Source organism: Scatophagus argus, chromosome 20 (genome assembly GCF_020382885.2).
Source record: "Scatophagus argus isolate fScaArg1 chromosome 20, fScaArg1.pri, whole genome shotgun sequence".
Classification (NCBI taxonomy): domain Eukaryota; kingdom Metazoa; phylum Chordata; class Actinopteri; family Scatophagidae; genus Scatophagus; species Scatophagus argus.
The window spans coordinates 5632447-5658632 of record NC_058512.1 but is presented as its reverse complement, the minus strand read 5'-3'; the positions used below and the strand labels follow the sequence as shown (position 1 = coordinate 5658632).

Below are 26186 nucleotides of genomic sequence, written 5' to 3'. Positions count from 1 at the left end.
ATGGACTGGTACGTGATGACAGAACAGACAGTATGACTAAAGCATTTTGGAACTTTGATTTTCTTTTATTTTTTTCTTTATTTATTCTTGTTGCATTACATGTATTTCCTTTAGTCATTTCATTTTCTGATACGTAACAGACAGTCTGTCCTCATATGTACTGCAAACCAATCCTTGTTGTGAAAGCACGGAGGGGAAGCCAAATTGCAAAAAAAGCATGTATAAAGCTCCTTAATTAATTTATATTATATTTCACCTCAACTTGTCATTTTTGTAGATTTTGTTTGCTTTTGTACAGATTAAATGACTGAGATAAAATGTGCTAATCAATAAGCGTTGGAGGTGTTGGTAGATGGATTATGTTGCCTTTTGCACAGAGCCAGGCTAACTGTTTCCCCTCATTTCCAGTTCTTATGCTAAGCTAAGCTAACCAGTTTGGTTTAATATCAAGCTTAAACCCCTTCGTATTCAAGTTTTCAAAGGATTCACATAATTGATATGAAAGTCCATCCAGATTTCCATGCAGTACAGTTTTATTAGTGACTGAATGATTGTTTTGCATCTATCCTGACACCAGACCAGCTGCTGCTGGATCGGTAATGATCAGTTGATTTTTATTTCCCTCAGCATCAAATCAGCAACAAGAGGCCGAAGCCTACAACTCGTCTTAATTAATAGGGGATTCTCCGGCAACATGCAATATACATTGCATTATGAACCTGCCACACAGATAGAAGGTCTCCGATCACGTAATTATATGACTAATGCTGCGGCATTAATTGGAATTACTGTCCCTGAAGATCAATGTCAGTGGATGTTATAGAATTACCTCCTCAGTGTTTGGGCCTGGAGCCCAGTGTAAAGTCAGTATGTAACCCATAGGATGTGGAGGAGCAGCAATGTGTAGTGCTGAGTTTGATATCTGTAGAAGTAATATATTACCTCTACATACTGTAGGTAATATATTGCATTAATGCAAAACAGGAAACATTTCTTCTGAAACAAAGATTCTGCTGTAATTAACATACCAGAACACTGAATCAATCTGGTAATCCTCAAATTCCCACCAACTCCAGTCATTTGCATTTCTCCATATATTACAGTGTCATAGCGTATGAAACAGGCACTAAGAAGCTATTTTGGCACCGGGTGAGAAGTTGAGATTGGTTTTCTCTGTGGTATCCTGCAGTATAAATAGATGAAATGGAGCTCTCAAGCTTTGTAGATCACACAAAGGATTTCATTGAGTTCCTCTCCTCTTTTGGTTTATCCTCCAGTTTTCCTCACCAGACTTCAGTGGCATCAAACTTATCGGAACTATTCCTTTAAAATGCTGTGTTGTTAATCTTGTTAGAAATGTAACATGTGTGGAAGTCAGTATGGTCCAGTGCACATATGTTTGCTGCAGTTTGTAAGGTATTTCCCACCTGGGTAGAACCGCAACATTAAAATTTAAGAATATCTTGATGGTCTTCTTATACACCATGAAGGATTTTTTTCTTTTTCTGATTGCTTCAGATTGACCCAGTTAAAGCAGTGAACTTTTAAATGCAGGGATATTGCTTCACAATGCACAGACTGCTGTGGTGCCAAAGGGAGAGGAATTTGGCCAGAAAAAAATATAAAAAAAATCCATTGTCTTCAGGCAAATTACCCCGCCCCCCCCCCCGCCGAAAATGCAAATTGCTTAATGCATCCTCTGGTTTCAAAACAACGCTTTCAATTGCAAACAAACAATCCGTATATACGATGACTTCACACAGTGACCACATGACGATGATGAGAATATCATTATGAATGTGGTTCAAATTGTCACAGTGGACACATCGGCATAACAAGATTTAAGCCTTAAGTAAAAGTGTAAGAGTCTAAAAATACTCCATTACAAGTGAATCTGAAGGGTCGTGAGATTATAACTCTCAGATCTGATACTCTCAGATACTGTTCTAGTGATGACACACAAATATGTGGTGGAAGTGTAATTTTTCATATTTAGGGAAATAAATAGTTTTGGACCCTGAACATCATACTCATCATGACTCAGACCAATTGTACAGTGATGCAATGGATCTATTGAAAAACTGACTATTATTGTTGTTGTTGTTGTTGTTGAGGTCGTTGTAGTTTTTTTATTCGATTTTAAAGATGACAATTTTGTCACTGAACATGTTTTTAAATTGGCCAAGTGCGGATGTTTTTACAGTAACTTGCAGGGGCAATTAATGCGGAAACAGACGGTCTACTTAATTAAACTGTAAGCTGCACCATAAGGACATTTTGGGCTGCTGGTCGGATCCTCAATGGACCCACTACAGTTGATCCCTGGCTCCCATATTGGAGCAGTAATTTGATAGCTGCTTGTTCATTGTGAAGGAGAGTCAAGTCTTGACAGCTTCAGCCGGCACAGCTCCTTCCGTTTCTGCACAACTTCTCATGAAACGTTGCTCCTTCGCGACATTGGACTTCAGTTTTTAGCGAAATCTTCCCGTAATGAGATCCGCTTTTCGTAAAACAGGTAGCAAGGGCACCGCATGAAACACTGAAGGCGCAGTCTGATTAGAGGAGGCCTCTTCATCTCCGCAATGATGGTGCGCTTTTACGCGCTGTGGATGGGAACTCTCCTCCAGTTTTGTCATGCAGCGATTTACACCAACGACTGGGCGATCAGAATAAGAGCTGACCCTGAGTCTGTCAACAGGATAGCAGAGAAATATGGATTTACTAACATGGGTCAGGTAGGTGTTATCCAACATGCTGTATAGAAGAAGCCCCAGAAGGACAAGAACAAACTGCACTGAGCACCATTTGCTGTTTTGACCTCATTACTGCCAATGCTGATTCGTTTCTCAGTGTGTCCCTGTTTATGCAGACCTGTAGGGAGGCTCACAAGCTTCCAGTTAGACCACATCCCATTCAAACACCTTGAAATACAGCACAACTCGGTGACCGTTGCAAAATATTGTGTCAAACTGTTAAGAAATTCTATCTCACCATCGTAACTGATGTAGATTTAATCAGAAAAACCAACAGGCTAATAGTGGCCACTCAGCCAATTACCAGACTGCCACATCTGTAATGTCATATAAAACTTGATTATTAAGTATAAACTGTATTAAATTTGAGACTCTGAGATGAAGTGCAGTTCACCATCTGCCTGGAAGAAACTTGGAGAAATGTTTAATTTCTGCTCAAGATTTAAGAAAGACTCGATCCTATTTGACAGTCAAAGCCAACACAGTAGATTACGTCTCAAAATGATAAAAATGTAATAAAGTGGTAGAGCAGTAATTCTAAACTTCCACTGAGCTACTGCAAAATGAAGTTAAATATTAGCATTTGATTTGATTTTTACTTCAAATCAGTCAGCCAAGACATGTCAATACACCCACAAAATGACCTAATAAAAGCAAAATCAATAAATAATAAAGCAAATAAATAAAATCAAGCAAGTTATAAAGCCCAAGCCCATTAAATTCAACACATGTACTCCCTGGGGATAGGCGCTGTAATGAAAGTTGCAGGTCTTGGGTCCATATTTTATGTTGTGGGTGATATAAAAAACACTCTTTGAAACTGGAAAGATGTTTTGCCTCATATTGCTGAGGTCAGAAGTCAAAAGCAAATTTTTACAACAGAGTCAACAGGGATTAAATATAATAATAATAATAATAACAATAACAGTAATAATTTCTTCTTGTCAGTCACAGAAAATGGTCAACATGACACTTTTTTTTATTAAACCCAAATTACCCTCAGCTGCTCTCCTTATATATTAAAAACTCTGTTTACGTCATGGCATTGCAGACACACACGAGCAGCAGTGCGGCTGGAGTCTTGTGGCTCAGGTTGCCGTCGCCTGAAAAACTATCACAGGTGTAAGGTAGCCGCTTTAATGAAAGACACCGAAGCGGCTTCATAATTTAGCAGCGGTTTAGTGAAGTGACAGAGCTGGATGAGCAGCGCACCTTCACCAGAAAACAAGCTAATTTAGAGGCTTTGGTGTCTGTTTCACCAGATTGGAGACCTGAAGAGTTATTACAGTTTTCGGCACCACGAGACGGCGAAGTGGTCCACTGTGTCCAACAAAGAGGTGACTGTTAGCATCGCCAAGGAGACCAAGGTACAGTAAAGGGATATGAGAAGAACTGGAAGACTGCTGGATTATTAATCAGCTGCAGGTCCCCTCCCTCCCAGCAGATACAAACACATAAGCACACACACACACACACACACACACACACACACACACACACACACACACACACACACACACACATGTTCATGTACTGACCCTTTCTGCACAATCCCTTCACATCATGGCCTTGCACACACTCATGCAGCCATAAAACCTTAACATGCTAAGACCCACTAACAAAGCATAGCCTTCAGGATTATATTTAAACAAAATAATAGTCATTTCTTCCTCTTGTAATAAATTCTAGGATTAACAAGCTCTACTGTTTTTATTATTTCCATGTCATTAACCTGATGGAGGTGCTGACTTTTTGCCGGGTACATGTGGCTTTGAGCAAATGCCAGCAATTTCAGCTGCCAAAATTTGAAGGCCATGGCTAAAGTGAGAACAATCCTCTTGTCCTGTTCCAAGCCAAAAGCTGAAAAAGTCTCCTAAATTAAAGTCCTGAGTTTAACCCATTCGTCAGCCTACTCAGTCTTCTATGCACGCCTTTCGTATAGTTTTATTATAACCGTTAGAAATAATGGCCCAAATTCTGAAAGCAACACAAACACACAATTTGTCACACACCAGTATTATCCTCTAAATTGCAAACAAGACTAACAACCATGTAAGCAGCTCTGTGAGAGGTGAGGCTCGTGGAAATGCTGCTAATCATTAGGATATTTGGTAATAACCTTAAGTACAAATTAAAAATTTGACCTGACGATGGTGCAAGGTAAAAATTAGGGAACCTTATGGCGGTGCTGGAGTAAAAGTCAGTGGATCAACAAAGTCATTAGGATTAATCACTGCTGAAACGTGAATATGAGTACCAAAAACTGCACTAATCATCTTGTAGATTTAAAAATATTTCACTGGATAAGTGAAAAATATGACCTGCTGGGGGTGCTAGATAAAAAGTCCAGGATTGCAATACTGTCTAGGATTCATCTTCTGGGGAACGTGAATGTTTGCACAAAATTTCAAGGTAATCCATCCAATCGTTGCTAAAACACTCAGTGGTGCACTGAAGTATGCTGTGTGCTCCTTTTAAGGTGGAATGGCTCCAACAACAGGTGATCCAGAGAAGAGCAAAGAGGAACCCCAGAGCCAAACACATTTACTCCACTAACACCAAAACCAAACGCCTTTCCACCGCTCGTCCTCAGTCCAGCAGCACCCGGACACTGCACTATAATGACTCAATGTGGAGCAGCCTGTGGTACACTGTGAGTCAGATTTTTTTTTTCCCTTCACTAAGCTCACTCAAGTCTGAAACACAGGCACATAAACCCAGACAGACAGAGCCTAAAATAGACCCTGATTTATTCTTTACTCCCAAGGGCTAAATTGAATGTCCCACTATTTGCTCCACAGCACTGCAGTGGTGAGTCCAAAGGCTGCCAGTCTCGTATGAACATTGCAGGCGCCTGGAGGAGGGGGTATACTGGGAAGGGTGTGGTGGTGTCTGTCCTAGATGATGGCATTGAGGGAGAGCATCCGGATCTGAAGCCAAATTATGTAAGTGCCCTGGGATGGGACGCTGTTCTCGGGAAGGGGACATTAATCATAAGCAATTTGGCAGAGCTCTTAGTGTTAGAGCGCCGAGCTGAGACAGATATTGCAGACAGAGCTTTCGGGCCAAAGGTTTAGAAAGGCCATCCAAGAGTATTGGAATGGACATTAAACGTCTGATCCACTTAACTGTCGAGTGGATTGGTGAATAATGCTCTTTGTGATTTGTCTGATGAAACAGAAACAGATTGCCGCTGGCGTCTTACAGTATCATGTGCCTCTACTTACTATCCATCTGATTCAGGATCCTCTCGCCAGTTATGATGTGAACGGACAAGACTGGGATCCTTCACCAAATTATTCCAACAATGCTTCCAACTAGTGAGTACCTCATATTTCTAGATTTCCCTTTGCACCTGTTTTGCAGTTTCCTTTCCCCGTCGTAATTCTAAATTTAATTAATGCAAGCTTCTCTTTCCGTTTTGCAGTAATTACATGCATATATGGATATGCAAATTCCCCAGTTTGAATTCTGTCTTCTCACTGGTTTGATGTAACGGAAATAGCCCGTCTTCTCCTCATGCATATGCATCTACCCTCGTGTTCTGATGTTCTCCTCTTTTCTCCCAAGCCATGGGACTCAGTGTGCAGGGACGGTTGCTGCGGCTGCAAATAACTCGCACTGCACGGTTGGAGTCTCTTTCCAAGCACGGATCGGCGGTGAGTCCATGTAACGGCATGAAGTTAGAATGCCGAAAGATGCCTGGAGGTCAAAGTTTTGTGTAGAACAAATTCAAGCATTACTCTTTGCCCCCTTCGCCTTCAGGCATTCGTATGCTAGATGGAGACGTGACAGACGTTGTGGAGGCCCAATCACTGAGCTTCAGACCACAGTATATTGATATCTACCTAGCCAGCTGGGGGCCAGAAGATGACGGGGCCACTGTGGAGGGACCTGGGCTCCTGGCTCGTCTTGCTTTACAGAATGGCATTAAAACAGTGAGAGAAAGAAAGATGACTCAAAGAGAGTTTGTATGTGAACGAGGAAACAAGGAGCTCGTTGTTTGTGTGTTTATTTACATCTGTGTCCTACCTGCGGCTATATATTCACTTCAAGGGCTTATCTTTTCCTCCTTATCGATGTGTAAATATCATTAATAAATTAATCACCTCTGTCTGCTTTCCCCAATTAATCTCAGGGCAGGCACGGGAGGGGCTCTGTTTTTGTCTGGGCATCAGGGAACGGAGGGCGGAGAGGTGACCACTGTTCCTGTGATGGCTATGGCAGCAGTATCTACACTATCTCTGTCAGCAGCAGCACTCGGCGTGGAAGCCAGCCAGATTACCTGGAGCAGTGCTCCTCGATACTTACAACAGCTTACACTGGCGGCGAGACAGAGGAAATGGTGAGCAGAGGCTGTGAGTGGTGACCTAAGAAATGTCTTCATAACTAGATATCCCCAAGAAGTAAACACGTTCTGTTTTTAATTTTATCACTTTAATGTCATTCAAGATTATCATGTAATACTTTTTACATTTTACAGGTGAGTAATTTTTGTAGAACATAATTTAATACTGATTATAAGGAAAATAATAATTCTTATTAGAAGAATCTTTTGGTCAGTGCACAGCAGGTGAGCATGACATGCTACAGTGCTACAATGCCACAGATACAGCTGAACAATTTATGAAGAATAGTGTTATATATATTATAATAATATATAATATAATAATGATAATAATAAATGAATAATTCACAAATATTTACCTACATGTAAATTGAGCTTTTCCATCAGCGACCTCCCTGTTTTCTTTATAATTTGTATGAATTTGCATTATTTTTCCCAGGAAAGTACAGACTGATGAATGAAATTGTCATTTCAACCTGCAGTGAAATATGAAGTATTTAAATCTACTGACTTCTCACCTCTAACTCCAAATACAAACACACATAATTAAGAGTGACCTGACTTTGCTGCAGAGATTATGAAGTAACTAAGTTATGTGTTGTGTTTTTATATCAATTTATTTATTTGCAAAGATGCTTTTTTCCTCCATTTTGATAGTATATTGACAACGAATCTGAAAACCACTTTTGTACATTTGTAACTATGGCTGAACTTGTGCTTGGGCTCTTGTACTTGGATTTTAAAATGAATGCCATCTTGCCAGCTGCTTAAAGCCAGAAAATACACATTTGGGAAGCAAGGTGGAGGCTGGAAGGCGGGGGGCAGCGTTGGGGGCGAACATGCGACAACTTCTGCAGTTGAGTGTGATGCTCTGAGACACCTGTCAATCAACAAATGCGCCCCAGAAATACTTCCTGTGAACTTTCTTTCTGACAACTTTTAAAGTCACAAGACACAGAAAGTAGTCAGATGAACTTGTTAGACTCTGTAGTACGGGTTTATTCTTCTATATATTTTCCCATTCACTTCAACAGACACTAGAGTTCATTTACAGTAAGATTTCAGAGGAGCATATGTGTGGTTGCAGCTCATCTAACTATGCAGTAACAACCTCTGCAAACGTCCTGAAAGCCAAACTTTAGACACATGGGGCCTACAGTAGCTGCCAGCATAGGCAGACTGGCCAAATGACAAGCTTATTAGCTGTTCCTACATTTTTTCTGACTGATTGGCAGTAAGTTTTGTTTTTTGAATGGCAACACACCAGGACACAAAGACATACTGTAATTATACAGAACATTGAGAGCTTTTCCTCTGGCCTTGGGCTCACTGAGGGGTTTTCCTCTTGTGTTTATGTCTGCAGAATCTCTTTGTTAGTGCACTTGACAACATGCCAACACTATATTCATGCATACCTGGAAATGCTCGGTTCAGTACTTCCAAAACCCCCAGAGGGGACGTTTAGATGCTGCAGCAGTGCAAGGACAGATTACACACCAATAATTAGAGGAACTTAAAGAAAATATATAATTAAAATTATGCACAATATAATTAAGAGTAGAATGAAATAGAAACAATACAAGAGCAATTAGGCTCAAAACCATGAATTACAGCCAATAACAGTACACTTACAGGACATCTAGTAATAGTGCTGCATTGTCTCAAGGAAACAATTCACACATTGTTACATACGTATGTAAATCAGTACAAATATAAATCTTGTGTGGACTTCTCCATTGAGGCCAGCCAGCAAAGACGAAAAGTACAGTTCAGGGTAACAGCAGGTATTTTAAGAGGCTAAACAGATCTTGTGTTCTGAACAGGTAACTCTTGGTCCACAGCAGAGCTGTAGCCGGTCTAAATCAGAGACCTCCCTCTCCGCCTCCATTGCTGCAGGGGTCATCGCTCTCACTTTGGATGCCAAGTAAGCAGTTCTCCCACATCCAAAATCCATGCAGGCACACAGGTCAACAGCTATGACTTGGTGATGGCACTATGTTGATCTCTTTTTGACTTTTTCTCAGCCCCTTGCTAACCTGGAGGGATGTGCAGCACATTATTGTCCGAACATCAAAAGCTCATCATCTTGTTGCTCCTGACTGGCACATTAATGGAGCCGGATACAAAGGTACTCCCAGCGGGCCTCTGCTTAATTTCCAAACTGTTTTTTTCAATTTCAGTAGTTGCAGGTAGTTTGTTAGAAAATGAAAAATTGCAATGTTCTCCTCTCAAAACATGCAATAAAGAAGATTTACAAGCTTGATAAGCATATTTTGGTAAATGTTCTCTAAGCTCTTTTTTAGGAAACTATCAAACAGCGAGCTCACAAACTAATGAGACACTGTGAGCCCAACACTAATAAACGCCTACAAAGTCCCAGGAGCGTGTGATGTCTTTTATATGCTACAGAACCTGTTATGCCTAATCTGGTATTTGTGCGTCTGTGTCAGTGAGCCACTTGTATGGCTTTGGCTTGCTGGATGCTGAGAACATGGTGAAGGAGGCCGAGCGTTGGAAACAAGTTCCCTCACAGCATGAGTGTGTGGCGGAGGCCCCCACCCAGCTGAGCAGGTATCACACCAGCCGCACTGCAAGAGTCAGGGCTTCCCTTGATTCCTCCCCCTTTGTCACACTTTGTTTATTTCTGTCTCTCCTCTCACACGGATTTCTCTCACATTGATTCTCACATACTTTAATGGGTGTCATTTTCTTTATTGCTCCTCTTCCTGTGCTCCTTGTTTTCTGCCTCCTCTCTCATCTCTGCTGCTCCGTCGTGTCTCTTTATTCTTTGCCTCTCTCTGTCTCATGACAGAACTATTCATCCAGGCTCGGTGCTGACGTCTGTGTACGACAGTGCGGGCTGTTCTGACGAGCCCCTGCAGCGCGTTGTTTATGTGGAGCATGTCGTCGTCCGTGTTACCATCACTCACAGTCGTCGTGGCGACCTTTCCATTACGCTCACGTCACCTTCAGGCACCGTGTCGCAGCTGCTAGCTAACAGGTAACTGAGAGCAATGCTCAATCACAAACAGAATGTGTGGAAAAATATATATGCAGCAGCAATCCACACACTTTTCATTTAGAGCTCAGCATTTAACTAACACAGTGCTAAATTCTTCAGTTTGGCACCTTGTCCTAATAGGGGAGAAAAAAAATAAGGATTTTGGCAAACACTACTGGAACATCACAGGGGATCAGGAAACTGGTATCTGGGCAAGTTTCTGGCAAAATTAATTCCTGGCAATTATCTGCTGGATGCAGTTTTACTTTCAGCAAGCTCTGCAATGCTAAAAATACACCACAAATTAAAACAAAAAAGACTCTTGGTGTTAATTGTTATTTAAAGCACATCAGTGGAAAACTATGTACATTTGTTCAAGTACTCTAATTAAAGCCGCTTTAATCTTTAATTTTACAGTAACAGTATGAAAGTAGTCACTCATATTGTTGTGTACACATAATTATTATCATATGACTCTGTAGTTCTCCTCAGCTCTTTGGGGTGTTTTAGTGTCTTTCAGGCTGTTGTTTTGGTTTTCACGGCAGAGTTTCCGGCGAGGCAGCTGTTTTCTGGGAAAAAGCTCCGATTGTACACTCCCTGCTTAGCATTTAGCTGCTAAAGAGTCAGATACTGCACAACTCTGAATGAATATTAATGTTTTTGTGCATCTGTTGGTTGTGTAAATAAGACACTGTTTGCTAACAAGTTCTTCAAATCAACTTTATATGGTGACAGTAGGTCAGTCTTTTGTTTGAATCTTGTTATGTTTACTTTTAGGATACTTAAGAATCCTTTTTGCTGATGATAAAGCTCTATTTGCATGTAAGTTATGTAAGTTATTTTGTAAGTTTAAGTTGATCTTTCACTTGGACCAAGTGACTGATAAGCACACTTATTGTTATTAGTGGCAGTGGTAGCTTTGGTGGTCACAGTAGCAGTTTTTGTAGCAGTAGCAGCATCAGTAGTAGTATTTGTGGTATTGTCATGATTATGTAATGTTGTGGTTTAGGCCTCATGATGACTCCACTGAGGGATTTCAGAACTGGGAGTTCATGACAACTCACTGCTGGGGAGAGCAGGCAACAGGGGAGTGGACTTTGAAAATCCAGGATACTACGTCTCAAAAGAGAGACACTGCTGAACTAGGTCTGCTCTTCCTCTTTGTAATACAACAACAGTATTATGAAACATACATTGAAGTTCTGCTAGAACAGCAACTAAAATGCAGTGCAAGTGCAGGCCTCCAGGGACAGACCTCTTATCGTGCTCTCTTTCTTTCTTTGTTTTTAGGGACGCTAAAGAAGTGGTCCCTGGTGATTTATGGCACCGCAGAGCAGCTGTATCCCGTGCATCGTGAGCAAACCAGATCGGCTGAGATGCCCATGGATGATGACCTCACAGGAGAATACAGCGGTGAGTCATGTACCCAGCTGGTGTTAAGCCGTCCCTTCTTCTAGCTCCGACCTCTCACAGCTAAATGTGCTCTAATGTGCAGTGGATGTGAGTTCAGGTGGTTTCTTTTGTTCAAAAATGATACTATATCAGCAATCTGAATACCTCCTCGCCATGATGGTGCAGTGACTTTGCTAATGTTTGCCCTTCCAGGACCCTGTGACCCAGAATGTAGTGACGATGGTTGTGAGGGGCCCAGCCCGCAGCAGTGTGTCACGTGTTTACACTTTTTTCTCAAGTTCAAGAACAACACAAGGTTAGCATGATTACACAGCGCAGAGTACAGTCAGCGGATTGGAGTTAGTTGTGTATTGTACATTTGTGTACATGTAACCGCAGAGCATATGGCTCAGACACGTTGCAAATGAAAAATAACCAGTCATTAATCAGTCCACGTGTTATACAGTATATTGTGCCAAATTCTTAATGCTTTAAGAAGACAAAAGGACCTTTCCCATTCATTTAGAGAGTCACATCCCTTGTCCTCTGTTTGCTATGATCCATGTCTCTCCAACAGGATGTGCATATCAGAGTGTCCCAGGGGATTCTGGGGCGACCGTCGGCGTTGTAAGAGGTGCTACTCCTCCTGCGAGAGCTGCACTGGGAGTCGCAGTGACCAGTGCACTTCCTGTCAGCCGGGTCATCACCTGACAGAGGGGACCAATACCTGCACAGCCGCCTGTGGCGATAACTACTACCTCGACCACGGTTGGATTTCTGGCCTCAAATCTGCCTTTAGGAATTACAGAGAGTTCTGTCACATTTTTTGTAATTATGCTTAACGAGACAGAAGTAAAGGGAATAAACCTTAAAGGATCCGTTGTTTGGAACCAGCTGGATATGAGCCTGCAAATGAATTGTCACTTGATGTAACTGCAGTTGAGGGGTGTGTGAGTGAGATTGATTAATCGCTCTGATGTGTATTCCATGTGTACTGTTTGATTACCCCACAGATGACAACATGTGCAGAAAGTGCAGCGAAAACTGCTTGAAGTGCACCTCCTACAGCATCTGCACAGAATGCAAACCAGACACAAGGTGAAGCAAATTCTCTGATGATTCTTGAATTAACTGCTCAGTAAACACTGCTCCTTCTCCTCCAGCCGGTGAGAATACTGATTCTCCCTGTGCACACACATGCACACAAATGCACACACACACACATACAGTGCAGCACTATAACAATTAGAAACAGCTACAATACTTTTTGACTCTGTTTTCAAAAGAATGTATTATCTTCCCTTTACACAGACGGCTCAAAAAGAAAAATGGATCTTCATTTCCATTTGGCGTTATCATCACAAGAAAGGACAAAACATCTCTGTCAAATTCACTGCATTGTTAGAAGTCAGAAGTTTCCGGAATATTGTGACTCAGTTCACCAAGTACTTGTGGTGGTGTGCTGTGGGTTGGAAAACTGTGTCTGCGGTCGAAAGGCAATGAGTCATCGTGATGGTGTCTCATGATTGGTTGTGTGTGTGTCACGGTGCCACATGCTCTCTCCACCCTCTCCAGTCTGCAGGGGAATCGGTGCCAACAGAGCTGCACGGCGGGATTCTTCCACGACAAGCAGGAAGGCACATGCAAGCCCTGTCACAAGGCCTGCGCGACCTGTGCAGGTGAGAGCGCTGGTCAAGGATCAGGGTCCAGAACTGTGTGAAAGCTCCTTAAAACACATTGCACCAGCACTGTTGTTTGCAGTGCTCCTTTGTGTCCTTTGTCCATTTAATGACATGTTTGTTTGTGCCTCACTGTGGCATCAGGTGCAGGTGTTGAGGCTTGCAACCATTGTGCAGAAGGCTACTTGATGGAGGAGTGGAGGTGTGTGCCGTCCTGCAGTGCTGGCTTCTACGCCACAGAGCCAAACCCAGAGATAGCTGATGGGCACAGGATATGTAGGAGGTGAGCTCACTGGTGTGTGTTCAGGTGTGGGTGGTTTGTTTATCTGCTGATGGCAGGCCTTATTCTGGTGGTTGGCTTCTGTGTGTGTTTGTGCTCGTTTTCACGCTTGTAATTGTTGCTGTTTGCCTGTATGGGTGTAGTTTTTTTTCTCTCTGTGTGCCATGTTTCTTTTTTGCACGGTCAGTTTGTGTGTTTGTGTGCGCATGTGTTCAGTCTCCGTTCTCTCCTCCTCAGGTGTGACGCCAGCTGTCTCACCTGTGTGGGGCCGAGCCGGGGGAACTGCAGCAGCTGTTCCAGCGGTCACAGCCTGCAGGAGGGAGCGTGTGTCGTTAACACTGAGTGTACAGACGGTCAGTCAACCATCTTCCTCCTCTGCTAAATGCTGGCTCACCGCAGTTAGATAAAGATATTGCAGCCTTAACACATTTGGTTCACGGTGCTCTCGTGTCTTTAATTTCACAAATGCACAACAGCTGCTAACGTTTGATGAGAGTATGAAGGCTGTTTTGTATCTATACGTGCACATATACTAACAATTTGATATTTATTAGTGATATTTATTAGTTTCCTGTCTTTGGTATCTGACATGGAGCCCACCTCTGTGGGTCAGGTTACTTGTGTCTCAGTCAGTGTTAATGTTTCGCTGCACGTCTATCAGGACAGTACCAGGACAGTGACGGAAAGTGCCACATGTGCGATGCAACGTGTCTGAAGTGCACAGGGCCGCAAAGAGAAGACTGCATCAGCTGTGTTTCTTCACGGTGAGTTGGTCCTGACTTTTCAGATTCAGGCTCAGAGGGGAAATGAATACATCCCACAAAGGTGTCTCATTTCAAGCCTTCACTTAATTCATGAGTCCATTAAAAGCTTGTCAAGAGGAGAGAGGGGATTTTCTATATGTAATATGTATGAACAAAAATGACAACTGAAAGCATCAGCTTGGGCTCTGGGAAGTTTTGGTAGGCCTTTTTCCACTGTTATTTGACAAATCACACCAAAAATTAATCAGTCAATCAACTGAAAATAATAATGAAAGATTTATTAATTGTACTGAATATGTAATAATGTAGTAAATGTTAAGCACAGAATTTCAAATAATTAACATCAGTATCTAAAATTCCCACACTGGCTCTCAGTTTAAGCACCCATCCTCACTCCTCCTTGTCCTCTGCCTGTGTCAACACGCTCAGCTTCATCTGTGCAACTGCCATATGTTACACGCTGGGATGTAAATGAGTTCAACTCATTTGCATAGACATAATTCATATCTGTTGATTTAGCGGTGTTGCAGATGAAAAAAGGGTTTTTGATGTTGTTGTCTGCTGCAGGGCTCTGGATGAGGGCCACTGCGTGGAGGAATGTGCCAAGGGCAAGTACCAGTCCGGTGGCCAATGTCACCTGTGTGACCACACCTGTGCCACCTGTGTGGACGCAGGGCCAGCTAACTGTAGCAGCTGTGACACTGGTGAGGACTGAACAAGCGAGTATTTATACTGTGTGTGTGGGAGATAGAGAGAAACATAAAAAATAGAACAGATATAAGCAGATAGAAGTACATTTTAAGCAGGAAATGGTAACTTTTTTCCCTCTAATGGCTGAACAGCCCCCCCCCCCAAAAAAAACAATCCCTCAGTACCTAAACATGCAGGCAAAGCAGATCTTCCTAAAATATTAAGATTAAAATAAAATTGTACTCCCTTTACTTAATTATTGAACTGAAGAGGCTTTCCTAAAATTAAGCAATGTACGATTTCAACTTTAATGTTTGAATATATTTAAGAGCTAAAAATTTGATTTGGAGGCCTGTTTTGTCATTCAGTGAGTAAAATAAAGAGAGGGAAAAAAAATACTACCTACCAGATAAAGACAAACAACAAAATTTGGATTTTTATCATGAACTGAATACTCCATTATATTCACCAGCTTGTGAATGTCTGTTTGGTGCTGGGCAGGTGGTGTACAAGTTGCACAAGTCAAGGTTCAGCCCAAGTTCAAGATCACACTTGATTTCATGTTTTTTTCCTCCAGATAAGTTTGGAATGGAGCGTTACCTGTACAAAGGCCAGTGTCTGGACGCCTGCCCTGAAGCCTTCTACCACACCAAAGAGAGGACCTGTGAGCGCTGCTCGGACCGCTGCCGGCTCTGCACGAGCCCCACTCACTGCCTCAAGTGCAACTCCTTCTACTACGTCTCTGATGGAGTGTGCCTAAAGCTGGAGTGTGGAGAAGGTAAACAGCTGTTTCCTTACACAGTGAAAAGCGTGTCTCACACCTGACCATTGTTCACTCTCCCATCCCCTTTTTTTTCCTGACATTTCTCTCTTTCTTTCACTCTCTTCTTCTTCTTTTTCTCAGGGGAGGTTGAGGATCCAGATTACGAGGACTGTATGGCCTGTGAGGAGGGCTGCAAGAAGTGTGTCCTGTGTAAGTCACAGTTCAATGGCCAAAATGAGCACTTCCCACAGTAGACTGAGCTCTCCTCCCAGTGTGTCACTGTCCATGTTCGAGAGTTTTTCCTGGTAGTTTCCATTTTAAGGGAGAGTTGAGTTGTTTTGTCTGCTTTCAACAGATAACCCCAGGCATTGCCTGTCCTGCACTGAGGGCTTTTACAAGTAAGGCTGTGTGCCTCACTGTCGCCATGTGTGATCTCGCCTCTCTGCACCCGCTCTGCTTTTCAGTCCACTGTTATGCTTGAATCATAAGGGCCCTTTTTTCTGAGAGTACGCAGTGGATTTGTGTGTGTGTGTGTGTGTGTGTGTGTGTGTGTCTGAGGGAAAACTGCAGGTATAGGCTGTTGCTTTTGTTATCAGTTTTCAGGATGGCTGCTACAAAAACTGCCCTGCTAAGACATACAGCGTGGAAGAGGAGATGACCTGTGTTCCATGTGAAGACAACTGTGTGAGCTGTGACGAACATGAGTGCTACTGGTGTGAGACCGACCTCTTCCTATCAGGTAAAACCGCCCCACTTTGTCAAGACATGAAGGAATGAAACATTATTTATGGTGGTGGAAGAAGTATTCAGATCCTCTGCTCTATTAAAAATATCAATACTGCTATATAAAAACACTCCATCACAAGTAAAAGGTTTAAAAATGTCACTTCAGTAACAGTATTGTTAAAAGAATGTACTTGAGGTGTTTAAATGAAACTGTATAATTTTAACTGCTCCAGCTACTCCAGATTAAGCTGTTAACAAAAATTAGTTGTGGTTCTCAAATTTATCCTCCCGACTTAGTTTGAGATGTTTTGAGTACACACAGTTTTTTGTTGTTTTTTTTATGACATGCACCATCATCAGCAAGTCTGTTAAAGGTATTAAAACTTGATTTTGAAAGACAGAGCAGCTCTATAAGACAACTCTTTGAGTTAAAATGCAGAAGCGCATGCATTCCACTTCAGTTTATGCTGTGGTGTAGTGGTGCATATTACCAGAGAAAATTTGCAGTTAATGAAATGACCAAATGGTAATTGCCATGCAGTAAATGTGAAGTCATTCAGGCCACTGAAGGTGTGCGGCCCCAGGGCAGGTCCTCAGTCAGTTAAAGAGCCTTGACAATAGCTGTCAAATGAAAATAGGAGTGCAAAGTCCAGTATTTCTCTCTAAAATGTTGTTTAGTAGACATACAAAGTGTTGCATTTGCATGCACTGCATCATAAAATGAAAATCCATAGACTGCACCCACCATTGTTATATACATTATTCTCTCTTGAAAAACCTTTCATTACCCACAATGCAACTTAATTGTAGGCAGTTCCATCTGAGATTCAGGTTTGTTATGCTAGTAGCTCTTAATATGGCCTCAAGTCACTAACCTCAAACAGATGAGGAGGGGGCTGCAGCAGTCTGGTAAGATCACTGAGTTCTAACTCCACAACTCCAGATGTTTTTTCACTTTCAAACTTGTAGTCTTCACCCCCAAATGATTTATCAAACTCCACACAGCTCTCTCGGGAGTCACAAAACACTTCATACAACTTTTTTTCCCCACTCTTATGCAGTAGTACTCCCCAAGACCTATAAATAAACTTTGATGTGTGAAATCAGTGGAGTTCCCCTTTAAGGAAAGTGCAAGTACTTAAAATTGTGAACTAGCACCAGCTAAGTGGGTTACATACAATATTGATCTTAGAAACTTGTCTTATTTTTCCCAGAGGGGACTTGTGTCTCAGTGTGTCCTGATGGTTTCTATGGCGATGAAGACACCAATGACTGTGAGGAGTGTCACTCTGACTGTGTGACATGTAGCGGCCCGGAGGAGGATGACTGTCTGTCGTGTGATGAGGGGAAGACGCTGGAAAACGGGGAGTGTGTGTCTAACCATGAGGTCTGTCCCATTAAGACCTTTCGCAGCGGTGAGAATAATACTTATGCATTCCACTAATCCAACTGTCTTCCCATAATGAATCAGGGATTTGGGCACCTTCAAAGGGTCAGAAAAAAAATGTTGGAGGGTAATTGGTCTGTGCGCCACCATTCCTGAACCCTGTACCAACCACCGAACGTCGGCCATATACTGACTTTGAAATAATTGATTGTACATGCTGAACATTTAGTTCCCCCCCTCAAGAATTAGTTGGACAGACCTTAAAACAACATATGGTAATTAGAGTGAAGCTAGACATTTTAATTATAGGAACTAAAATAACTCAGAGAAAAGTACATAGGTTAATAAAAAGGTTGAAAATGAACACACACAAGTAAGTTGTTCTTAAGCTCTGAATCACAGTAACTGTAAAAGCTTAGATTAAATCCTCAAACCTGCATGCAAAATTTTCCGATAGGATGTAATTGCCAGTTTTGTGTAATTTTCGTGTGATTCCGTAATTGTTTTGGATTGAGAAAAACAGATTTATATCCCCAAAATTCTGTCATTGTGAGGTATTTTCAAATCTCTCTGTATTTCTCAATGCATTGAAGTTTTTAAATCTGTGATGTCTGTGACTGGGACACCAGCAGTGATGCGTTTCCTGTCAGCCAGCAAGGACTGGTTTAATGCATTAATGCGTTAATTTAGAGGTGTTTGTAGGGAGATTTTTCCAGGCTAGACAATTACCTGCTAGCATTGCTTCATATTTAGCGTACAGACAAGAGAGCGGTCTAAGTCTTGATAGGAAAGCAGAGAGAAGTATTTCCCAAAATCTCTTGGCAAAACTGTTGGCTAATTAACAGACTAACCTTATCTAAACTAGACTCTTTCCTGCTTCATAAGTCACTAAGATTGCTCACCATCTGAGTGAAATGTTTGTGTTCCATATGCCATCCAGAACAATGATAATTGTAATGTGATGTTCCTGGATCAGGGCTAAGTTTGTTTTACCTCCAGATGACGGAGGCTGTGAGGACTGCCACCCATCCTGTGAGTCCTGCTCTGGAGAAGAGAAGAACCAGTGTACGAAATGTGCAAAAGGTCTGTCAGTCACTTACTTAGATTAGCAGCACTTTCAGGTTTTTGTGGTTACACCACAGCATATCCGGCTCTTTTGCAGTGATGATGTTTACTCTGGCTTCCTCCTCCAGGGCGGTTTCTGACCACACAGCAAACATGTGTGTCAAAGTGTCCGGGGGGTTTCTTTGCCAGTCGGCCGAATGGAGTGTGTGTGGCCTGCCCCCCGGGCTGTTTACAGTGTGTGGACGCTCAGCACTGCACACGCTGTCAGAGCACTCGGAAAGCTCAGTTATTCCTGCAGGATGGACAGTGTGTCCAAGAGTGTGTCAGGTGAGGGGGTCAGTCCTCTAGCTGTTATTTTTTCGTCTCATGTTTAAATGCATTTAGATGCTTTGCACATGCAGGGACATGAGTGTGTGCCAACTCTATCTGGAAATTGAGGGAGCATTTAACCCTGCCGTCAAAATTAGGTTGAGGCACGATTTCTGAAGATGTATTTTTTGAAAAAGATGTATTTTCAGGCCTTGAGTTTCATGTTTCCTGTGTGATATTTATTTGCCAATAAACTCTGACATCCTTGAGACAGAAAGACTGTCTCCTCCTTGCTGAAGAGGTCCTTAAAGGTCCATTAGCATCAAGATGACCATTTTAATGTTTTGGCCATGAGGGTTTTATTTTTATTTTATATTTATTACCAACAATTAAGCCTTTTTTGGCAATACTTAAGTACTACATGATTGTCTGGATTAATTATCAGCTGTCCTCTGTAGATTGAAGCATGGAGCAGAGTGTCAGTGCTCTTGTTTACCCCAGCAGTGGCACACAAACTCAAAATTAAATAAAAAAATATATGCAGTCCAGCTTGACGCATATTACAAGCAAAACTGATGAATTAAAAATACATCACCAGTCGTGATTTCAGCAGAATCAAGGTGTTAAGTCAAGAATGCAAATGCAATACACGTATAATAGGATCAGTGTATTTCTGTGTGTCTGTTTGGCTTCTCACAGGGGTTATCCTGCAGGCCAGGTGTGTCGTAGCTGTGCGACGGGCTGTGCGTCCTGTGGGAAGAACGCCACCCACTGCCTCAGCTGTGAAGAACCTCTTCTCCTACATGAGCACCAGTGTGTGGAGGAGTGTCCTCCAGCGCACACCGTCCAGGGCAGAGAGTGCCAACGCTGCCCCTCACCCTGTCAGGAGTGCGACCCACTCGGGCAGTGCACAGGTGCTGAGACACAATGCGAACAAGAACAAATTCATCTGTTAGAGCTCATTGAGTCCGGTCCACAATGTGCTTACATCTCTGTAGTCCTCTTCAGGTTCTGTTATCATTATCTGTAATTGTGGTGGTTGTTATTTATGGCCACACTAGCGACATGAGGTGGCAGGCAGTGCTGGTCAGTTTGTTGCAAACTGATTGTCAATGAGTGTTGGATAGATTGCCATGAAAGTTTGTGCATGTTTTCATGGCATCCAGACAATGACTTTGGTGATTTTCCCCTGATTTTTTAATGAAATATAATTATTGGTTGCATTGTCATTAAATTTTGTACAGATAGTCATGAAATAATAACTGGAAATCCCTTAAGCTTTTTTTCTAATACCTTGTCCACTACTTTGGATTATGAGCAGATACTTGCAGCGTAATAATGACATTCCCATTAGCCTCTGATTTTCCATATGCTTAGTGCTAATTAGCAAATGTTAGCATGCCAACATGTTGAACAAAGATGGGGTACAAAATTAGCATAATGCTTGCTAATCATCACCGCATTTCAATGGTATTGTGAACATCCAAGCATGCTGCAGATCCTTGCCTCCAGCATGTCCAGTAAATCCACTGGGTCTACATTTTGTTTTTATTACAAGTTAGTATGCTTGTCGCACAACATTTGACTCACCTGTCTCAAATCTGTTTTTCAGTCACGTCTTGTCTTGCGTTCAAGACTTTAGAGTGTGTGACGTAGTTTCACTGTGTTCTTCCATTCGATACTAAAAGCTGTTCTTTGTGCAGGCTGTGAGGAGTATCACTTTCTTCACGAGGGCCTGTGCCTACTAGATTGTCCGGAGAGGTTTTTTGAGGACAAAGAGCAATTGAAGTGTTTGCATTGTCACCCTGACTGCGCTTTGTGTGATGGCCCGAACAACAATGATTGTGATGCCTGTATGGACCCCGAGGCCATTCTGCATAATGGAGCATGCCTGGCAGCCTGCCCCTCCCACACCTACAGAGATGCTATAACAGGAGAATGTAAAGGTACAGCAGATAACATACAGCACAACTTTGTCTGTCTGTTTGAGAGTTTTGAGGGACAGCTTGAGAGCCGCTGATCGGTCCAAACCTTTTCATGTTGTCTTGCCCTTATGGGTGCAAAGCTCATTTTCTCCTGAAACTTTGTTTTCTCCCCACTGATGCAACATTTTCTGTTCTGTAGAGCATCCTTTATGCATTTTCTCAATTATACACTCCGCGATGCCAGAATGTGTTTCCTTACTTTAGCTCAGACTAAAATAGCAACGCTTTTCAGACAGTTAACAGGCAGCTGTCAACCCTGAAAACAGAACAGCGATGCCAAAGACAGTTCCCTAGAGAAAGACACACCGCTCTGGTTTTGTTATTCAAAAACACAAAGGATGGTGTGTTTCTACCAGGAAAGTGTTGTAGGCAGTGCCAACTTTTGTAGCTGCATACAGTAGTTGCCAGCAGGAAGACATTTAAAAGGAAGTACAATGCTGTATAGCAAAATGGACACAGGGTGACCGGATAGAAAGTCGATATTGAAGTTGATATGTTAATCCCCTTTGATTTAGTTATTTTTAATTTCTAGACTGTGATGCATCTTGCCTAACCTGCTTTGGAGCCCACGTTGGCTCCTGCGCCAGCTGCAGAGACGATCAAAGGCTAGATGGCCAAGGCCACTGTGTTCCATCAGTCAACAAGTGCTCACCTCGCCAGTACGTGGACCAGGATGGGGAATGCCATCCGTGTCACAAATACTGCCACAGGTGTTCAGGACCCGGCAAATCTCACTGCCTGAGCTGCAACCAGAGACATCTCCTGCTCAGTGAGTCGAAATTGGCTCATGAATTCTCTGAAGTCTGCGTGTCCTGGAAAGCTCTTCAGGCATCTGTGGCTTGTTTGTGTAGCTGCATGATCATCATGTGTGTTTGTTGGTACAGATGGCACCTGTGTGGCTGAATGTCCCATAGGCTACTACGGGGATGAGGCTGGGCAGAAGTGTGAACCGTGCCACCCTTCTTGTCAGTCCTGCATTGGAAAACACAGCCACGAGTGCCTCGTCTGTAAAACCCACCTATTTCGAGAGGGCAAAGAGTGTGTGGAGACCTGCCAGCACAGGTAGTTTAACCTTCTCGCCACCCAGCTGTGCTGCTCATCCATCACATCAAATGCGGTCACACAGTGTTGTCATTAATAAAAGATCTGCCCAGTCACATAATGTCATTGTGGACACTAAAGCTTTTCTTTCCTTTAGTTAGCTGGACAGGGGTGCAGTTTGGAGATGGGAACTAATTTAGCCTGAGATTTAAATAGCCTTTCATGTGGCCTGTAAAATGCTAATTAGACTTGATTTTATTTGGGGTGCGGTGACTGAGAGTGTTAAATTAATGCACCGTTAAATTGATGTGCGGTTAAATATTCAAGAGAAAACACAATAGGGATATAAAGGCTATTTATTCCTGTGATGTGCCACCCTATGTACTTTCAGACCTGCATGTGAGCAGCATAGCATATAGCAAAAAAGAAAATATCTCTTTGACTTTATCATGCAGAACCGCTGCCTGTTTGAAGTGTTTTGTTTTGACTGCATTCCCTCTGTCATGGCTCCACTAGTTGTTTATAGCTGTATGTGACTGAGTGGCTGTGGAAAGGAATTTCCTTTGAGGACAAACAAAATCTCATCTAATTTAATTGAATGTAATCTATCATAACTTTCTCACCACCTATCCCATAGTCACTATGGAAACACGGGCTCGAGGACGTGCGAGAAGTGTGACCCGAGTTGTGGCGAGTGTATCGGAGGCGGAGAGGACAGCTGCCTGAGCTGCGCTCTGGGTCTGATCTACTTGCGGAGAGAAGGCCGGTGCCTCCCGTCGTGTCCTCGGGGATACCACGACGATGCGGCACACAGGACCTGCGAGCCCTGCCACGCTAGTTGCAGAACATGCTCGGGTACGAGCGTCCACTCAGCAGTAATCTAATGTCGTGCAGATTAACATAAGCGCAGATCGCATGTACGTGATGAAATATTGATGCTGCTGTTTTCTCCATGGACTGCAGACGTCAAAGTGGTGGCCTCCTCTGACTGCATAATGTTATACTCAGTATGGTACAAGGTTCATGTGTTCTGCACATCCTACAAAGGGGCATTCATTTAAACAATCTTAAAAGTATGATGTGAACATTTAGGCAATATGCTATATTTTTTTGTTTTTTGTCAACTAAAACCAACAGCTCCCCAGCTTGTGTGTGTCTCCTAGACCCAAGTCCATTGGTTCTTACTGAATCTTTAAAGACATGTCATTTTTATCAACATTTTCTTAAAAGAAGTGGGAATCGTTTATTGTAGAGAAAATAGTGTATTTGTTGGGGACTGTTTTCAGACCTGGACTTGGTTCACTAGTTAATATTTAAAGCAGCAGCAGGATATGGAGCTAATGGCAATAGAGTGGCTCATAAACATTCACAGACAATACTTGGATCAGTTCATTTGTTGACAATAAGACATCTATAGAATCTCACTACTTTACTTTAAGACTTTGTTGTATATGTGCAGGAAAAGATCCCCAGTCCTGTGACTCGTGCTACCCGGGATACCTGCTCTCAGATGGCATGTGTGAGTCCGTGTGCGATGTAGGCCAGTATCCAGTTACAAAGGTAACCACATCTTTTGTTAGGTTTTAATTTCACAAAAATTAACTTCTTATTTTAAGAAAGTCCCTACCTTGTCCTTGCTTCACCAAAATAATTATTAGTAATGTTTTGGCCCCAGGTATCATATAATGTAATTTAGGCTGACTTATTACTGCACTACTGGAGAGAGCTCAAACAGCAGAGTGAAAATTATTACTGTGTCACAGTTTCAAAATAAATCTCCTGGCTCATGCTGCGAGGTAACTGACTGAAACAGTCTGGCAGGTAGATGCATATTAATTGATTAAGCTGAAAGGCAGTGCATCAGTTATATTCAGTCCGTTTAGAAATTAAAGTTATGCGTGTCTTCAGAGGCAAAGAGTTTCTGGTTGTGATGTAAAATTCATGCTGTAGATATGGGAATGTAGCCTCAATCCTTTCTCCTGCCTCTCGTCAGGACCCAGGCCATGCTTGTGAAGATTGCGATAGCTCCTGTTTGGAGTGTCGGGGACCTGGTCCCACCAACTGCACCGCGTGTCCCACTCAGGCCATCTTAGAGGCCGGAGGGCGCTGTCTGCTTTGTTGCCACCATGAGGAGGTGGAGCAGGCCACAACACAGCAGCAGGACTGTTGCAACTGCACTGAGACTCGAGGTAGGCTATAGGTTGGTGCTGCTTATTAAAACGGTCAAGGCAGATGGCCGCCCATCTCGAGCCGGGGTCTGCTCCGAGGTTTCTGCCTTCTAAAAGGCAGTTTTTCCTCACCACTGTCGCCAAGTGCTTGCCCAAGGGGGGATTGTTGGGCTCTCTGTGTTACACTTTAATTAAAGAGTTTGGTCTAGACCTGCTCTAATTGGAAAGTGTCATGAGATAACTTTTGTCGTGAATTGGCGCTATATAAATAAACTGAATTGAATTGAATAAAAAGAAAATGGAGTAGAATGTAGAGGTCAGGTCAACAGTGACATTCATATTACTTTCATCATTTTCTCTCTTTTGTCAAACAGATGAATGATTTTAAAAAAATCAGTGTCACGTTCCCTACTTTCAACAACAAAAAAAATATTGATGAATGATATAAAATTAATGACTAATCACTAATCCATTAAACAGCAAGAGAAATGCTTTAATATTTAGAGAGTATAGCAATTTGTACATCTGTGTCTTAACCTCCTGTCTTTGGGGGATTTCTAGGAGAGTGTGTCCTCAGCACCAACTTGGCGTTCAGGAATGAGGAGGAAGAGGAGGCCAGAGGTAACCTGGCAGTCTTCATCATCGCCTGCATCCTGTTGGTGCTGGGGATGGTGGCTGTTGTCTTCCTCGTCCGACACTCCCGCTCCAAGAGTGCGCCCCCAGACATCCCTCCCCGCGGCTACGAGAAGCTGGGCTCTGGCGGGGGTGGATACGGGGGTGGCAGCAGACACAGTGGCTACAGCTCGGCGTCCCACAGCGGCCGTGCCAGCTCCTCCGGTGGTCGCTTCCAGGAGACTCAGTTGGTTGACATTGGTGAACGTCGCTTGGGAAGTAAGGACGATGACGACGATGACGACGAAGATGAAGACATTGTTTACATGGGCCAGGACGGCACCGTGTACAGGAAGTTCCGGTACGGACAGCTGGGAGAGGACAACGAGGACGAGTTGGAGTATGATGACGAGAGCTACACTTTCCGGTGAAGCATAAGAATCTCTCCAAAGAAACATTTCTCTTTCCTCTTCTGATTCCCCCACTTTCTCACTCTCATTACTTCCTCCGCGCTGTTTATCGCCTCCTGCCCTGAGGGACAGACCCATTTATCCCTCACTGAATATGAGTCGAACCAAATGAGACATGAGAAGCTATTTATATTGAGCTGCGTTTTACAACTGCTATCTATTGACAAATGGAAAAGTGCTGCAGAAAATTCCCATGTTGTTTAGCTTCCATGAGGACTTTTTACATAATTAAGCTTGCTTTCTAGATTGGTTTGAAATATGATAACTTCCTGCATATGTAACATAATTTGTCATGATCATTTACTGGTTGTGACAGTTTCATTAATCATATTATTCAACTTTTAAATTGTAGTGGTGTTTGGTTAATGTTTTAAATTTGATTAACTGTGGTATTTCTCTTGCTTTTCTATATTCTCCCATGTTTGCTGTCATTCAATTTTAATTTGACAATGTGTTGTTATTTCTGTTCAAATAAAGTCTCAAAAAAATTCATTAGAAAATTCATGACTTCACAGAAAGAAAACTGATTTGTCATTCAGCAGCAAAGCAATTAAAGTCCAGCTGGCAAATCAGATGTGATTGAATACGACTGAAAACAACGTTCAGACTTCAGTCCATTTTTATTGAATTACTAGACAGTGATCCATTAATTGCTTTGCACATCCTCAGTAGAGCACAGTAGAAGACTCACGTGTAAGAGGACCATCAGCTACGTATGAGAAGACATGCACGGTTGCACAAACACACACATGC

General features: G+C 42.5%; 1 protein-coding gene across 1 annotated transcript; it reads left to right on the top strand.

Moving 5' to 3' along the window:
• pcsk5a (proprotein convertase subtilisin/kexin type 5a) lies at positions 1-26103 on the top strand. The gene is made up of 38 exons (XM_046376002.1): positions 1-8; positions 2546-2735; positions 4016-4120; positions 5233-5406; positions 5555-5698; positions 5997-6073; positions 6324-6412; positions 6519-6691; positions 6892-7098; positions 8925-9025; positions 9126-9229; positions 9552-9672; positions 9914-10102; positions 11112-11248; positions 11393-11515; positions 11708-11810; positions 12072-12262; positions 12508-12592; positions 13070-13173; positions 13318-13456; positions 13691-13806; positions 14115-14217; positions 14785-14921; positions 15485-15685; positions 15812-15880; positions 16026-16068; positions 16267-16409; positions 17611-17811; positions 18783-18866; positions 18977-19175; positions 19857-20071; positions 20861-21103; positions 21675-21911; positions 22027-22204; positions 22821-23038; positions 23643-23743; positions 24177-24372; positions 24913-26103. The coding sequence occupies exons 1-38, from the start codon at positions 1-3 to the stop codon at positions 25392-25394; spliced, it is 5730 nt and encodes a 1909-aa protein (XP_046231958.1). The 3' UTR covers positions 25395-26103.
• The last annotated feature ends 83 nt before the right edge of the window (positions 26104-26186 follow it).